At 36.5% G+C, this 18,881-nt stretch overlaps 1 protein-coding gene across 1 annotated transcript in view; it reads right to left on the bottom strand.

The window, feature by feature from the left end:
• The window catches only part of LOC149807379 (transmembrane protein 214-A-like), a 107,796-nt gene extending 106,037 nt beyond the window's left edge, over positions 1-1,759 (bottom strand). Inside the window, exon 1 of the mRNA XM_089965983.1 lies at positions 1,590-1,759. Within this exon, the coding sequence (XP_089822109.1) occupies positions 1,590-1,710 (121 nt within the window). The 5' untranslated portion in view covers positions 1,711-1,759. The remainder of the gene's footprint in view (positions 1-1,589) is intronic.
• Positions 1,760-18,881: the final 17,122 nt, after the last annotated feature.

Genomic DNA, 18,881 nt, shown 5'->3' with positions numbered 1-18,881 from the left:
GGTTGGCATCGTAGGATCAATGCGAAAGCCAGCAAACCCAATCTTCCATTCTATGTGCTAGTCAGTCTTTTATATGACGAAGCCACTTCAGTTGTAACACAGATTCAACTGGTATCGGAAAAAAAGCTAAGAAGATACCAGAAAAAAAATATCAACAAATGCAGGCGAGAATATTCTCGGTGTGGGAAGAGTATCAGAACAGCGTCATCTCCTCCTCAAAATTAGTGAAACATTGCAGCAGTATATACAGCCCGACAACTGAATGACAAGGCAATTTAACTGCATTATTATACCATGCATATTGTAATTGTATTTTCTTCATGTATGCATGTAATAAAACTCTAGAATGAACATTTCAGAATAATGTTGTTAGTCTTTTGTTATTTAAGAAACCTTTTCGAGCTATTCTTTCGTCTTACTGAGACATCTCCTTCAGTCATTCTTTGGATGGTAATTTTTACTGTTCTAATCTGGGAAAAATATATGCTGTGTTACATAGGGTGCAGTATTGAATACAACAAAGTAAATATATGTAAAATGCAGTGCCAAATTAAATCTCTCTCTCTCTCTCTTATTTATGTGGAGGATAACAAAAGTGAGCAAAAATGTGCACAAGTATACCAATGCGATTGGCTGTCTCCCCCCTCCCCCAAAAATGGCTTGGTTGCCCGTATAATATACCACGTTCAACACCTTTAAAAGCAGGTGACAAAAATTGAAATTAACACCAGTTTTGGGTCTTGGAGAAGAGAAACTTACACAAATGACACTACTGTATCTGCATTCAGCCCCATTATCAAAAGATCGCAAAATGTATAGTTGTTTTGAGGGGATAACCATTTGTAATTTATCAAACACATTAGTCATTATTCAGTTATTTAAACCTGGCCAACGTTTTTTTTTCTTCTTACTGGCAATGTGAATATTTTTTTAATTCCGTTTTGTACATATTACACAGTGAAAACAATACAATTGCTGTAATTATCTGTGTTTGGTAAATTTTTTGCCCAGATATGCTTTAAGTTAGGAAAAGGGAGCTGTAAATATGAAAATACTTGTACACTTGTAAATTAATTGGTGCGAAACGAGAAGCACCTTGGGTACGAAACAACCAGCGGCTTGGGTACAAAACAACCAGCACCTTGGGTACAAAATGACCAATTTCCACTGGGTACGAAACGACTTGGGTATGGAACGACCAGGTATCATATCTGAGGGTAAGCCAAATTGTAACGACGAAAATGTTGTGGAAAAGTAATACTGGCTAAATAATTTGAACTGAATATGAATTAAAGATTTGGATTATTGTCTAATTTAACGAAATCTTAATACTGGTTAAATTTCAGCCCTGGTGCATTGCACAACCGTATGCAATTTAAATTATGAGAAATTTGTAACATTTTAATAATAAAAGTGATGCATGAGCTCAATATAATGCACTGAGTACATGTTTTCTACTGAAAAAAGTATGATATTTTGATGCGTCTGAATTCGACTTTACCATAATAACAGACGACTTACACGTCATAATCCCCCACCCCATCCCCAAGCAACTTCTTTGCGCATTGCTGATCTCTTTGAATTCTTACGTTGTGGTTCGATCTTAGGCATTCTATCAACTAGCTGCTTCTTTTGGGACTTGGTCAGATGCTGAGCCTGCCCTTTTGCAGCCTTTGGCTTCACAGTTGTCCAGCCGGTAGTACTTGCCATATTGTTGTCTTGTGGCGGATATGACGTGGACGAAAGTGGCGGTTAAAAAATATTCGCAGCTTCGAGGTCAATCATAGGTTTGTCTCCCAGAGATGACCAAAGGCATTCAGATGACTGGGCTCCCAAAAGCCTACAAAAACACACACACACACATAACACAAACTATTCGACGCTGCCACTTGAATTACTAATGTTTAGAGTTTCAGATCCCAAATTATATGCGCCGTTCATTACATATTCCTTGATTGGATATTTTAATTTTTGAGCTATGCCTCATATTGTTAACTATTTTAAAGTAGATATTTAACTAAATTCTTTATGATGAAAATGTTTGGTTATCGGTGGAATACACTATACTGCATTATCATCATCATCGTCGTCGTTATTATTATTATTATCATTATTATTTAGTGTTGTTGTGTACCCTTTTAATGCAAAAAATATTGCCGCAGTCGGTATTCCTTTAAATCAAAGTGATTTTACATTATAAACTCTCTGCAGCATTGATTGAGGTTAATATAAATATTTTTGTGATGAGTATTGTACACTAGTTTTACAAAGATACCAGGGTTGTTACGAGTCTATGGTCTTAATAACAGAAAAGAGCGAAAACCAAAAAGTGTTGTAAAGTTCAAAATATAATTTATTTCCTCCAAAAGTGAAAAATTAACAACTTACAGGATAGTGAATGAAATCAATAATAGCCCTAAAGTTCTACCACAAGTCGAAAAGTATCGAGTATTCCAAATAAGTTCCAGTAATATTCCGAATGAAGTTCAATATGTTGTGATGATGCACCAATAGTCTTAAAGTATCAAAATAATATAATCCTAAATGTCTTTCAACGAACTCACAGTAATTCCAAATCAGCAGACGCGGACGAGAGTCGAACATTCATTCCAGATCATTCTAACTCGTAAAACAAGGCCAAGTACTGTAGCAGCTAGCCAATCAGGAATTAGGTCATCTTGGTTTTTCAAGAAAACCAATGACCTGAACAGCAGCAGAGAGGGTGAACAGACCATAGAATTCCGACAAAACAAATAAAACAAACAAATAAAATCATCTCGTAGAAAGGTCAAGATTTTTACAAATGAACTTTACCTTGAGATGTTTTATTTCTGTAATGACCGATTGTACTAATAAAACCTCAGTTCGAAATAGTAGCTGAAAAAATAAAGTACTCTACGTGTTTATTTATTTTTTGTTTATTTTTTTGACGACCAACGTTGGTAGGCACCCTCTCTGCTGCTATTAATTTACCACCATACCAAGTTTGATGAATATTTTTCAACGCGTTCTCGCTGTCGTTTTTCCTCATCTGTTTCATCTTTATTTGTTTCATCTTTATTTGTTCTATGTTTCAAGTAATATTCAAGTTCTGATGGTGGTTTTTCTATCTTGGGATTTATGTTCTTTCTGTGTTTATAATATATCATCAAACTTCTGTATCGATCTCCACCGCAATTTTTGCAAATCTGATATAATCCTCTAACACCGTTGTTACAACCAACACAACTTCGTGGACCAGCATGAGGGTTTTTCTTTATAAGATAATTATGTTTCTTGCAATATTCTCCACGGCACCTTTTGTTGCATTTATCTGTTGTTCCTTGACGTAACCACGCACAGTTGTTCATTATATTAATGATATCTGTTTAATTAAATTTAATTTTATCATCACCCCTGTTACCCAAATATTTTATCAAGACCCACACGATATCTTGTTCTTGGATCATGTAAATTTATTGTTATAAATCCATGTGGAGTAGCTTGCGCTCGTGAGAAGAAATTTTTGAATTTAATTATATCCATGTCACCACCACACCAAGTTTGATGAATATTTCGCAACGTGTGTGTGTCTACGCCATTAAACACAACTAAAATGTTGCAGTTGTCTCTGATCACCTTCGGAATTTGTGTATATCGTTGAGTAACATAGATTACGTCTGTATTTTTATGTCTACCTCGGGAAAATATTCTGGCTGGATTTGATTGTTTATCTAGCATCACATCGTCGTATACAACTAAATTATTAATAAATCCGTCTATGGAATCTACGGATGGTGCTTCATCAATATCGGTTATAAACTCTATAACATCATTATCTTCATCCAGTAATCGTGCGTTTTCATTGAAATCTTTAAGTACATCATAACATCGTTGATCATCAACGGATGGTGCTACTAAATATAATTTATCCCATTTCAACCATCTCATTATCAGATTAAGTAATAACTGCGTCTTACCCGATCCAGATGGTCCTATGATAATCATTCTGATGGAATTCGGTAGCGCAGGATGGTGTTTAACTGGCTCTCGTTGCCGAGTCGCTGAGAAATCAATTATATCCATATATGTTATAACATGAATCTATATTGTTTACGCTGTAAAGTTAAAACTCCAACCACTGATTTAGCTACGGTTATAACAAAAAATAAAAAAAAGCGTACGGTGGAAAATGTTTTATATGCGGTAGAAAGAAATTTTCGTTTTTACCTAATAAGCGCGGTGGTGATATTGCTAATTTGATGTCAAAGTTTCCAGGTGCTCCATGGGCTAAATACAGCGGAGAAAAACATCTACCAGGATATAATTATTGCGGTCCTGGTACTCGACTCGATATCAGGCTCGATAATCAGGATCAACCAAAACCAGGCGAGGAACCAATAAACGCTATTGATCGAGCTTGTCATGCTCATGATGTAGCTTATAAAAGTCAAAATCTACAACATAGGCATATTGCAGATGTGAAATTAATTCATGCATTAAATTCTATAACAAATAAAAATATTAGAGAATCATTAGCTAATTGGTTAGTAAGATCCTCGATGAAAGGTAAATTAGCGCTTGGAGCTGGTAATTAATAATGGAATTAATTTATTATTCACCAAGAGGATACTGGAGAGGCAAAGCAGCAATTGGTAAACTCGCTGATGCAGCAGCGGTTAAACATTCTACTGCTAAAGCGTGGTTATCCAAACAAGCAATATGGCAAATTTATCTACCACGTCCTAAACGAATTCAGTACGCGTATTTCGATGTCAGTGTTCCTAATGAAGTTCATCAAGCTGATATTCTGTTTTTACCGCATGATACTGTGCGTAGAAAAACATACAAATACGCGTTAACCGTAGTTGATGTTGCAAGTAGATATAAAGAAGCAGAGCCGCTATCAGCGAAAACATCATCTGAAGTAGCCGATGCGTTTGAACGAATTTATCAACGAGGACTCGGACCACAAGGTGGTCTGCGATGGCCACAGCTACTACAGGTTGATCCTGGTAAGGAATTTCTTGGTCCAGTATCATCGTTGATGAAACGACATAATACCAAAATACGACGAGGTCATACTGCAATTCATCGTGATCAAGCAATTGTTGAGCGATTTAATCGAACACTTGCTGAGCGGTTATTTGGATATCAATACGCGAGGGAATTTATTCAGGATAAAAGATCTCGCGAATGGGTGGCAAGATTACCAAGTGTGATAGCTGCATTAAATAATGAGATCACACGAACAACCAACATGAAACCCATTAATGCAATTACAAAAAAAAATTTACCAACACAACGAAAAGATGTTGGAAAACAAAAAATATTAGGTGATGTCACAGTCAGATATTTATATGAGCCTGGTGAACTTGAAGGTGGTAAAGCGAGAGCGACTGATCCTATTTGGAGTGTTACCACACACAAAATATCTACCGTGACAAGATCCACTGGGAGAAACGCAGGCGTTTCCAGACCTGCAATCTACAGATTAGATTCAGCTGCTCCTCAACGTGGATTTACACGTGAACAACTACAAATAATTCCCGCGGATACACAACTACCACCAAAATCACTTAACTAGCACTAGCGCCTCTACGTCGATTACACTCAAGACAGGTTAACATGGTATTTTCTCGTGTATGACCGCGACTATTATATTTTCTATCTACGGTAAATTGTCTTGAATCATTACTCGAATACCGCCATAACATTATACAATTACAACTGGCGCAATGATTGTTCTGCTGCTGTTTTAACTCAATAATAAATTCAACATCAAGATCAAAGTCGTGTTTATTTTTTTTATCAGATTGTTTGTATCCGATTAATTTTTTTCTTATTATATCATCATCGATGATGTTAAATTTATCAACGATTTCAGGAATTATAATTCTACGTAATTGAGATATATTTCTGACTCTCGATACCGCTAAATAAACTAAATTTGACCACTCGATGCGATCGTCTACAATCCAGACTCGTGTGTCAGAAATAGTTAATCCCGAGTGGATCGTCATAGCGTATCCCAACACCCATGGAGATTTGTCAGCGTGTATTGCATCTTCGACCACACTGATATCAACAGCGACAATATCATTTAATACGAGATTCTGTTTCCTTGACTCTGTCAAGGGTCCTGGAATATCAACATTAATATTCTGTTTTCGTGTATCTGATGGTCTATAATACAACGGTACGAGTAATTCTGAGTGTTTTTCTTTATGTAGTTGAAATAACTGCTGTTGTAAAGCGTCTCTGATTATTTTTCTACTTGCTACGATCAAATCGGTGGGTCTCCATAATTTCAAAAAATCACTCATTGATGTCTCTGAGATCACTCCACGTATTATTTCACACTGAATTTTGTTTGATTGTAATCTGATTAATTTTTTAAACTCCCTCAAATTTGCATCAAGAGCTCTATGATCATCATCTATTTCTTCGTAATAATCAACGAAATTTTTTAACCAATCATGTGGAGATGGTCCAACAAAAGGCGGCGGTTGACCATGATCGCCACACATTATTATAGCGGTATTTTTCGTCAACAACCAATCAAGAAACGTTTTTAATGTATCCAATGAGACCGTGCATATCTCATCCCAAATAATTATTTTAGGTATATATTTTTCTCCCATCCGTTCAGGAGTCCATGTATCTCCGCGCCACCGAAAGAAACTATGATACGTACACGATTGTACTTGCCGCTGTTTCATCTCACGTGCAAGTCTATGTGTGGGTGTCAGCACGATTATATCTGAATTTCTAAAAACATTAATCGTTCGAGTTGTTTTGCCGCATCCACCAGGTCCATTGAGATATACTGTCTTATATCTGGTTATTGGATCACTCAACGATGGTGCTTTCGACATTTCTGATATTTTATTACCCTTACGATAAAAATCTCTCATCGGAACATCTGCTGATTCTGTGTAATTGTGTAATAGTTCCTTTTTTATTCTCCACGAACCCCATCGTTCATCATTACTTGTAAATTTCATAACAAGTTCTAAATATTTACTTGAAATATAAAACGAATCGGTTGCGACTCTGACTGCGGTCTCAGGAAATCTATTAATCACCGATAATAAATTTATAGAAACATAAGCCAGCATGGAAGATCTTAGATGAGTATATTGCGGGGATACGTCATTTATGTAACTAACGATCGTACCCAATTTTGCTCCGTCGGATAAATAAACACTTTCTCGATTTACAAATATATTTTTCGCTGTTGTGTCAGCGATTATAAAATCGTACTCGGCATCATCTAAAATTAATCGTGCGTGATGTCTTTTATAATCATATCCACCACCTTGAGTAAATTTACCTATAGTTTTTCTACCGAGATCTTTTGCGGTTTTGAGTTTATTAGGAATATCATCTTCGGAAACATCAGGACATTTTTCCTTAAACTCGCTAATAACTTCAGAATCTGACATGGGCAACCAAACTTTGGTCTGTGCATGATATGATATAATTGCCTCACTGACCACCAACGATGTCAGTATCATACAATCTAGCATATATCGTAACAAAACTATAGGTGCCCAACGTTTTTCACAAAAATGTCTACCAAACCAAACATAACAAATCTTGTGAAGATTTTCGTTAAACTCGAATGATTCAATACAGGCGAATCCAGTCAGATCAAAATCAGGTAATGGTCCATTAATTGCCATTCGCGTCATCTCGTTTGTAGAGTGACCAAATCTTTCAAAGTATACAGAACAATCGCCGTATCCCAGAAAACTTCCTGGATAACATGCAACCATATCAACCGAAATAACATCATTGTAATTGTATTTGGTATTCCATAATCCGCCGTGTCCATATTCGACGCAACTTGCGCGTACGTCCTCGAGTAAATCAAATCGTGTTGGTTTCCATGAATTTCTCTCTCTGGCGAAATGAGCTGCAACAGATGGAACGGTAAAACAATTAGTTAGTAATTTGTCAGTATTTTCCGCGTGCTTGCACTGTAAAAACGTCGCGAGATTTTTCATCTCGTCATGGAGGGATTCTGTTCGATATATTTCACCGTTTGGTTTGACAAACTGATCAAATTCACCTTCTTCATTACTTTTAAATAACCATACCGATACAGGATCGGTTTTACTTATTTCGTTGATAAAATCAAACATATCTGTGGGGTAAAATCTAACAGTTCGATCACGTGGAAATATTGTTACTGCGTTAGTCCATGCGTGCGCGTTATGATCGATAATATTTATTGGAGCTCCTTTCGATTTATATTTCGATTGGTACAGTACTTCTCCCGTTATTGTCGCTACGGTTATTGGAAATTTTAATATTTTTCCTAACTCAGCAACATCTTTTATTGTAGCACCGGTATCCTTAACTGAATCAGCCCACGAGTTTATTTTTTCACGCCTTAAATCAGTTAATCCATTTCCACGCATCGCGTTTGTGAAGTGTTCTATTACTCGTTCGGCTACACAATTTAACCTTGAAAATTTCATCGGCGCTAGTTTATCAACGTTGGGTTTTTTATTTATCTCATAAATTCCATAAATAACCGCTGTTACAGGATACGCTCGCTCATAATACGGTTTGTCAATACCCGTCAGTAGACCCGGTCTGGAATTTTTACTTAATATGACAGTTTTATTATTGCCAAGGACAGGATCATATTTGTCACGGATAATCCAACTACCTGTTTCTGTTAATACAATAAATTTTACTCTGAAGAAATATTTTTGATTGCCCTCGTATTCAGCGATGTAGTTAATGATAGTTGCCGCTCGCTTGCCGTTCATTGTGGCGTCCGTGACTTTGTCAAGGCGTATGATCTTGAACGTTGACCATGTATGAGATGCACCATCCGTGTAAAATTCTTTCTTGGCGTCGTGAATTTTCGAGATCAAACTTTTATTTTTCGGATCAACCAAATCTCGTACTGGCAAGTCAGAAGATAATCTGTCGAGGTTGAATTTATATTTAACAGGCCTAGTTTGGGATAATCTCTCAAACTCGTTCATATAATTAAAACAAATATTTAAAATAAAAAATATTATATATATATATACAATGTCTCAGTGCAGATGGTTGATGATCGGCTCAGTAAATCGATGCAACAAATCCTGCAGAAAGGACTTTTGTTGGATGCACTTACAAAACATACGACGAGGAAGTCTAGGACCAATATCATGTCTGCGGTGTGGTATTGGAGTGCGAGGAAAAACAGAATTATGTGGAAAGTGCGGCGGAAAACGGTTCAGAGAACTTAAAAGATATTATGACAAAAAAAATAATAGCGGTGAAAACGCTATAAAATCCGTGGGGGATTATATATCAAGATTTCAGACAAACAATGATTTAAACAAATAATATTATTATAATGGAGCAAAATATATTTGTCCCACATCCTGTCATAACAAACTATGAATCAAATATTAATGGTATCATCAGACACTGCAAGTTGAAGAGACAAGTTGGTTATATTACTAATGTTGGTTATCTAATGTTTACTGCTGGGAAGAGAAAACATTATCTGTGTCATAGATTTACGTATGAATGTCATAATGGGATGATCAAAGACGGTCTTGTTATTGATCATATTGACGGGGATACTCAAAATAACTCCCTACACAACCTTCGAGTTGTCACTCGAAGCGTGAACTCTGCATGTGGTAATACAGGAAGATGTAAGACAATCGGAAAGAGGGCGGTAATTTCCACAAACACAGAAACTGGTGAAGAAATAATATTGCGTTCAATATCTTCTGCTGCGAAATATTTTGATATTCACCCGCAATCAGTACAAAGAGTGGCAGAAAATATATATAAAACCGCTTTCTCGAAAAAATATAAACAGAAAATTACCTTTCAGTATCAATAATTATCATCACCACATTATTAACTACATCACCACATTGAATTAATTTTTTTAATTTATGTCACAGTAGGTCCTCCATACACTACTGAATTTTTGATTATATAAAAGGGAGATTACTTTGTAATATATAGTTTTCTTCGTAGATTTTTGATTTTTTATGATCGTAATTAGTCAGTTTAACTAATTACATCGTAATTAATTACTCGTAGAAGTATTATTTATGGTTTTTAAATATTTCCCATCATACAACATTACGAGAAATCATGATAATGTTATTGATCCGCAAGGAAGCTGTGTAGGTACAGAACAGAAACCGTTGTCATGGTAATCAATCTGCAGGTGTGTTCATGCCACTGTTATTATTGATTCGCAGTCTGCTTAGGAAAAACGCTGTTTTATATTCAGAAACTGTTATTATTCAGAAACTGTTATTATTCAGAAACTGTTGTTATAAATACAGAAACTGTTATTATTCAGAAACTGTTATTATTCAGAAACTGTTGTTATAAATACAGAAACTGTTATTATTCAGAAACCGCTGTTTTAGTGTAAATATTGGTTCCTTAGCTATATAGCTTAACTATATATTAACTTCCGAAATATATGTTCGTAACAAGGTTTGATAGCTCAATCAGTATGGTATTGGACTGTGACGCTCGCGGTCCAGGATCGAACCCCCATGGCTGACAATTTGTCGGTGGTGTGCGCATAATTGCGATTTTTATAATAGTGGGGGAACCGCAAAACCCCCCGCTCAGCAAAATTCAACCACAATATTGACTTGTGGTTGATACATATTTTCGTATCACCCACTGGATTAATTATAGTGGGTGGGATTTTTGCTGAGCGTACATGTTTGTACTGTCCTTAGTTAAGTTATATGTTTGTGCCGTCCATGCATAATCTGAGCTCGCTAATACACTCGATAGGGGCTCTTCATTCATAATCTGAGCTCGCTAATACACTCGATAGAGGCTCTTCATTCATTGTATATAACCATTTCATTGTATATATCCATTTCATTGTATATATCCATTTCATTGTATATATGTTATGTGTATATCCTCTAAACTTGGTAGATTGCGGTGGCAAGCTACGAGTTTAATGAGGATTGTGCCGTCCTTGTGCCGTCCTTAGTTAGTTATATGTTATGTGTATATCCTCTAAACTTGGTAGATTGCGGTGGCAAGCTACGAGTTTAATGAGGATTGTGCCGTCCTCCCTCTTGGGCCTTCTAGACCGTTGTTTGGCGGGTTAGGGGCTCTCGTAGAGGGAATATTTGCCTAATGAACTTGGTAGATTGCGGTGGCAAGCTACGAGTTCTTGGTTGTGCTGTCCTTGAAACATCCCGACGAACTCGCTAAACACTCGATAGGGGTTCTAGGGATACTTTTTTTTATTTTAAAGATTTATATATTATATAATGAACCATGAAAATATCAATGATGTAATTGTTGCTATTAAAAAATTGAAAAAGATGGAATTAATATATCTGATGAACTTAATCCTGAAAAAATAGTTTCTGACTTTGAGATTTTACAAGAACGTAAAACCCAGGGGACACACACACTATCATCTGAATACAAGCTCATGAAGCGGATTCAGGCGGCAATGTTTCAGTCGCTAGCTACCGTAGAAGATGATCATGTGAAGGAGTTCGTTCCTCTCTCTGCCGCCGTAGAAAGAATTAAGTCGTTATTATCCCACGAGTACGAGGAAAAGAAAACGATTAGTACTCGTATAAGACAATTAAGAAAAATTATGTCAGAAAGTAACTTCGTTACTGGTGAAACGATCCAGAGTAACTTCGTCCAAAGTAGTAATTTTGAAGATGACTGAGATCTTTGATCAGAAATATTATTTCTGAATTTGATGGGTTAGTTGGTACTTAGATTTATGCAATTTATAACTCTGATTGGCTAGTTGGTACTCAGATTTATTTATTCATAATTTTGATGGGCTACTTGGTACTCAGATTTATTATTTACTGAATTAATTTGTTTTTTTACTGAAATTTAACAAAATTGTACAAATTTCTTAATTTTGACTACCATTTACCCCATCAAAAACATAAAATTGTACAAATTTCTTAATTTGAGTACCATTTACCCCATCAAAAACATAAAATTGTACAAATTTCTTAATTTTGACTACCATTTACCCCATCAAATTTACAAAATTGTACAAATTTCTTAATTTTACAAATTATTTATTTCTGAATTAATTTATTTATTTACTGAATTAATTTATTTTTTTTTACTAAAATCAAGAAAAATGCACGAATTACTTGATTCTGACGGGGTAGTTGGTAGTCAAAATCAAAGAAAAATGTACGAATTACTTGATTTCTGACGGGGTAGTTGGTAGTCAAAATCAGGAAAATTGAGCAATTTCGTTGTATTTTAGTAAAAAAAATAAAAATCTCAGTAAAAATAATATTATTAATAAATAAAATTAGTTTATAATAAATAAAATTTCTTATTTCTGACGGGGTAGTTGGTAGTCAAAATCAAGTAATTCGTACATTTTTATGTTTCTGACGGGGTAGTTGGTAGTCAAAATCAAGTAATTCGTACAATTTCAGTAAAAAAATAATAAAAGTCAGGAAAATTAATAAATCTTATTTTTTTTTTGTGATAGAAATTTTAATTTTTACTTTCATCGACCAGCTTTTTTAGCTGCCTAGGCCGATTAATTTGTACCAAACACAAATTTGTGCCAGTAATAATAAAATATTTTTTTATTTATTTTTTTTAAGTTGATCGAATTTGAGTCTGATCTCTGTTACAAATGTTCTTCTAACTGTTAAGAAATCCTCGTGTGTAAAAAACCCTCCATTACATAAAGATCTACGATAAAAGTCTTACGACTTTACATACAGATTTATTACAAGTTCTTCTTCACGTATGTCAATTAAGCGATTAAGGTGGTCTGTGAGCTTAAAATTGATTCGTGTTAACATATTATTGTGACACCGCAAATACACAGGATTAGTTGGTTCTTGCACGATTAAACTTCCAGGGGGAACTTGTGGTGTGAACGTGTACAGGATGTATCCTTGTTGAGCTTGATTTGATCTTCCGAGATCTATTTGATAGCTGCCATCGATTACGTCACAAACCAGATTGACCGCGACCGTCGGTGTTATATTAACGATTCCCGGAGATACGTGTCTTCCGCCGCCATGTGGATCATTATCATATCTGAGAACGGTTGCATATGGTGCTAGTTTTCTCCATGCATGGAGTATTTTAGGAAAAAACTCATCAATGACATCATTGACAGATTTTCTTAATTTATCCGGATTATAATCAGGAAACTTAAACGTTACAATGTCAGCTTCGGGTATTTTGTACTTGGCTGCGAAGGATTTTTTATAATCGCTTGATGACTTAAGAACCATATCTCTAATTCTATTATAGATAACTTCAGAAGAATTAACTATATAATTTAAAACTTCTATGTACCTAATAATATTATCGCGCGCAGATGTTGAATCAAATAAATACTCTTGAAAACTATCACGTAAATTATTTACCTGTATTTCATGGTCTAAGTTTATTGAAGCAAATATAGAATCAATATTCAAAGCAATAACACGTTCATTAAGATTATAAAAAAGAGCTCTAGTATCATATACAGGTGCCCTCCCCCTCCATCCTGGTTTTACTGCTATGTAATCTAACCATTCTGAATTCATTTTAATATCATGACGAAGACTGGTCTTTGACGTAAAATCACCCCTCGTTGGTTCTGGTGGTCCTTCATACACCGGGGGAATTTCAGGCCATCCTAGTACGGATCTTATCGTGGATTGATAAATATCAACGGCATAATCAGGCGAGTTTATTTCAATCGTCGAGGACAGGGTGGGTTCATGAACATTAATTGATATTTTTGCTTCTTTTCCCGTTATTGATTTTATTCTACGTTGAAATTCCTCACTGATCTCTTCAATCTCATAACTGCCAGTTGGTATTCCAACAACAACCCAGTCAGGTGTTCCATCGGGTTTGTTCTTGTTAGCAAATACAAGCGAATTATTTGCTGGTGTACCATTAAATGATTTTGATCTGATATTTGGCCAGCTGTAATATACTCGTAATTGTGCTAGTGCTATTTCTTTTACTGGAATTGCAGTAGGAAAATTAACACTAAATTCAGGATTAATTGAACTTACCGAGATCATCGTTATCTTTGGCGGAGTTGTGTTGGTCACGATCTGCTGGAGTAATTCTGTCATTATTGATACTTGTATCTTTAATACCGATACCTTCGTCGTATATTTTGGTTATCATTGAAAATTCGAAATCAGATATAATTCCATCACTGAGACTCGCTGATAACAACGAGGATAATTTCGAGTATGCTACCGTCGCTGTATGTAATTTTATTGTGTAATCGGATAATTTTTCGTTCGTGCAAGTACATATTTTTTTTGTGATGATATTAAGCACACCTGCAATAGTTGTTGCTGCTGAAATACAAATAGTTACAGCTACTGGTGCCATCGTTGTCAACGCTGATAATATGACACCGGTTCCAGCAACAACAGCGGATACTGAATAAACAATCACATCAACGATAACCAATCGTCGTCGATATTTTTTTACTTTTACTGTATATTGATCGACTTGATCTTTTAGCGCCGCCTGCCATTCACGCGCTTGATTGTATCTGTATTGTGCACCGTCCATATATATTTTTATGCAGTAACCAATTGATGTGCTTCAGCTACAAATTCCAAACACCACCAGTAAGATGTTGCGGTTAATGTCTTATCAGCTGCTTCCAGAATAAATATTTCTTCGGTTCCGATATTTAATATAACAGATACAACCCCGGAAAACCTGTCGGTGGAATGACGCCATGGAAACGTTGTAAATATTTCAAATTTTGCAGCACTAAACACAGACAGCCTGTACACGCCAGTGACTGTTGCGGTATATTTGATAGTATTATTTTGTTTTGACCATGTTGCAAATCCCGATGATACCGTGCATACGATGTTTGTGATATGCCCGCGAGTTATTTCAGCTGGAATTTTAATCAAATTGGTTTTATTGATAATCTCAGGAATTCCCGCTATGATGTCTAGCTGTGTTCGTTTGATCGTGTCTAGGTCAGTTTTGATATCAACGAATTTCATGTCAATGACGGAAGGAGTTCCAAAGAACTTATTTATGGCATCATCGGTTTTCTGAAAATTTCTTCGAAGTCTTGTAAACGCGCCCGTGTGAACGTCATACTCGGCCCGCAGCGTGGATAGTTTTCCATCCACGTCGTCGACGTATAGTTTGTTTGCGACGTCGTTGTCAGATTTTGGAGCTGTTACAGCTACTATTTTGTTCCCGTTCATGCTAAGTTCACCTGTCATTGTGTCACCGGTGTTTCTCACGCGATTAGCAACACTTCTTGCAATTTCATCTCTGATGGTTTTAAGTGACATACTTGAATCTCTGATTCTACCACCGTCAGTAAACACAGGAATATTATCTGTAACTGCACCGAGTACTCGTCGAACTATATCATTCCATATCGATCTTGAAAAATAACAACTTCATCTGGGTCAACTCCAGCCAGGTTCATAATATCAGCGAGGTCATCCTTGGTCGCATACTTTGACAGATCAACGTCGCCGGGCTTTTTCTTAACGCGTGAAGAAGATCTTCCGTAAATGTCAACCATTATAATAAGACCCGTTGTTTAAAATGCTTTACGCGCAACAAATCGGTTGCTTGTATAATCGTGCACGACTTTATGTGGCGGCCTGGATGATTTTGATATAGCGTCGAGTACATTAATTACTTCACGGCCGCATATTGGCGGATCTGTCATTGTTTGTGTGGGTAGCGTTGAATACCAAACTTTGGAACCAGAGGTTCCTGCGTGAAGTGGTGCGACATACTTGATAAATTCAACAGGTGGAGCTAACCCGTACGAATCAAAATAAACAATTCCACGTGGATCAACCGCGTATGATACCCAATGAGTACCGGGTCCGGAACGTTCATCGAGATTAATAATACCTGTTTCGAGTTTGTTTGGTTGTTTCGGTAATTGATCTCGCATAAAAACACCTCTAAAGGCAGATATTTTTAATTTTTTAGCAGCATCAAGAAAATCAAAATTTGATGCTGGAACGTCTAACGAAGTGATCCTGGAAGCCTTAGGCCTCTCCCCCAACGAGATCCTGGCAATCTTAAGCCGCGTCCCTTTTTTTTGTATCCTCGCCCTGTTGCTTTCTTTAGTGCCATTCCAGCAGCTGTTCCAACAGCACCTAACGCGGCTGCTTTTGCTACGGCTGGAGCAGCTGCAGCTATTAATGCCGGAATGGCCGCGAGAAGTGGAAATATACCACCGGTTTTAAACATGTCTTTGATGGCGCTCGGGGAGAGATGGAATTGAACTCCAGTTTTTGATTCTAGGGCTTTATTGAAATGTTTAATCTGATTATTTGTCAGCGATAATTTGTTTGGACCACCACTAATATGATCTCGTTTTAGTGATATTTTAGTTCTGCATTTGTTGGCGGTTTTTGATTGAAGCTTTTTTACCTGACCGGGAGTCAGAGTAACATTAACATGACTATACGACATTTTTATATAAAATATATTTTTCTAAATAACACGATTAAAGATTTTCCACTGGTGCATCAACAACTCTCATTCGACCACTACCACCTTCAAGTAACATGGCTTTGTCGCTAAGTATGACCGCGATCGCTCTGTAATCAACACCACCGGTATTTAATGTTGCTTTGAGATGTATATCAACGACAGATTGTTTTGATAGATCAAGATGTTCTAATGAAAAATAATAAATCGGGTACAAGTTTTTAAAATCTAGTTGTGATATTTGCAACCCAGTATCAACATTTTGATCACGTCCCATAAATGACATCAAACGATGATATGCACGTCCTATATGATTTTGTGCATAATTTAGTTGTACATTTTCTGTTGGTTCCTGTTGTCCGTTTATCCGTAAGGAAATATCTGTGAGACCTAGTTGGTCAAATATCATATTAGAGTGAGTTTGTGAGTTTAAACGATTAGTTCTCTGAAAAGAAAATAAAAATATGTCGTGGTGCAGAAACACCCTGTTGTGATGCTATATGCCATGTAAACTGACCGTTAACGTTAGTTTGCATGCTATCCGTGCTTGTTGTTAACCATGACAACAAGGATTTACCACCTGCATCCATGAAAGAAATCAGTTTTTGTTCTTCTGCGATCGTTGGAGTCATTACCGGCATCCACAGTGAAAGTTTCGATAATATTACTTTACCAGCATTACCAGCGGGTCTCCACAGAGCATCATTATCATCGTTCTTTCTTACAAGAACAACCGTGTGTCTAGCTCCAAAAATAACCTTTTTAACATTCCTGCAAAATCCAAAAATATGCGATAGTGGAATTGTACTTGAAAAACCTCTATTGCCTTCTAGCAACATATTTCTACGTGCTGCAAATCCCAAGTTGAAATTTTCGCTAGAACCATGAACCACTGGCCACACATCAGCATCAGCGTTATCGGCAAAATTTCTTGGTCGTCTTATATTATACGGATCACTTTCAGGGTTATTGGAGTTATCTTTCACAAACATCATTGTGGGACCTGCTGATCTTGTATAATCATCAGAATATCTTGCTAATCCTATTATTGTTGTAGCAACGTCGACATCATTCTGAATTGATTCAATATTTTTTCCATCAATCATATATGTGGCGCCACTAAATAATGCCATGATCCCGTTGTTGACAAAACCAATTTTTACTGGATCTGCGTAATTAGCATCGTTTGTTCTTATAATTGTACCTTCTACCTCAAGAAAGGCATCAGCGGGTAAAAAGTATCTACTTGTGTCATGAACTTGTAGTTCAATTCTTCCACGTTGATCTGGTTGTTTTGCGTCATAGGAATAAAATTGATAATCACGTACCGATTCATCCTTAAGGACGGGTGCTTCCATGTCAAATGCTGTGTCGGATACACGCTTGAACATTTTATTATAATTATTTTTCGTCTAACACGTTGATTACCGCGTTCGGGAAATTCCACCTCGGAAAGTTCCACTTCCGGAAGTTCCACTTCGGGAAGTTTCACTTCCGGATATCAAACTTGAGATATTATTTCCAGATTCACTGAGTCCTTGATCTGCTAACGCTGCTAGTTTTTGATTTGCAGCTTGATTTATTATTTTACTGAGATCTGCAGGCATCACCTCAGTACTTGCCAGTTTCACCGGTGGTTGTTGTTTTCGTCGCAATAATCGTGCTAGTCTTTCTTTGATCGCCGAGAACGCCTTACCAGCAACATTGACAATTGCACCAGGAGCTTTATCACGAACAATATCAATAGCCTTCATCGATAATTGTTTTGCAACAGGTGCTACTTTTGGAGCTATCCTTGTAAATAATCCCCGAATGACATCACCAAGTCCATCTCCGTAAATAACACTATAGATTGGTAATCGTGAGTTTACCGCTCTGACCTGTGCGGGTTTACGATGATTATCATGCACAATCATCTTATTTTATTTACCAATTATCTAATCGCGGTGACTAATCATCAACGAGCTCATCAATAAGTTCTCGGTAAACGCCGATATCCATGATACCACCTTGAAATAGTCGCCGACAAATATCAGCTGCTTCATTAATTATTTCTGGTGAATTATTTCCGGCACGTTTTCCTCCTATGAGAACTTCTAACCGTGACACGTCATTGATGATATTATCAGGACAAACAAAATTATTTTCTCCTGGCACTGCAGTCAGAAAACCACTTCCTACAGCGCCAGGAGGATCATCGTCAGGATCTCTTTCTTCACCCAGTGAACGTAATTTTTCTTCCTGTTTAGTTTTTTTCCCCGTTTTTTTTTCATAATTTGCTTAACCCCTCTTGTTACCTGTTTTATTTTATCAAAAGGTGATTTCAACATCATCTCTTCCTGCGGTGAAGAAGATTGTTGTTGTTCTATTTGTTGCAGAGGTGGAGGAAGCTGATACTGGGGTAACTCTCCCTGTTCTGG

The sequence above is a fragment of the Sinohyriopsis cumingii genome, chromosome 1 (genome assembly GCF_028554795.1).
Source record: "Sinohyriopsis cumingii isolate HCF-2022 chromosome 1, ASM2855479v2, whole genome shotgun sequence".
Lineage (NCBI taxonomy): Eukaryota > Metazoa > Mollusca > Bivalvia > Unionida > Unionidae > Sinohyriopsis > Sinohyriopsis cumingii.
This window is presented reverse-complemented; position numbering and strand designations above follow the sequence as displayed.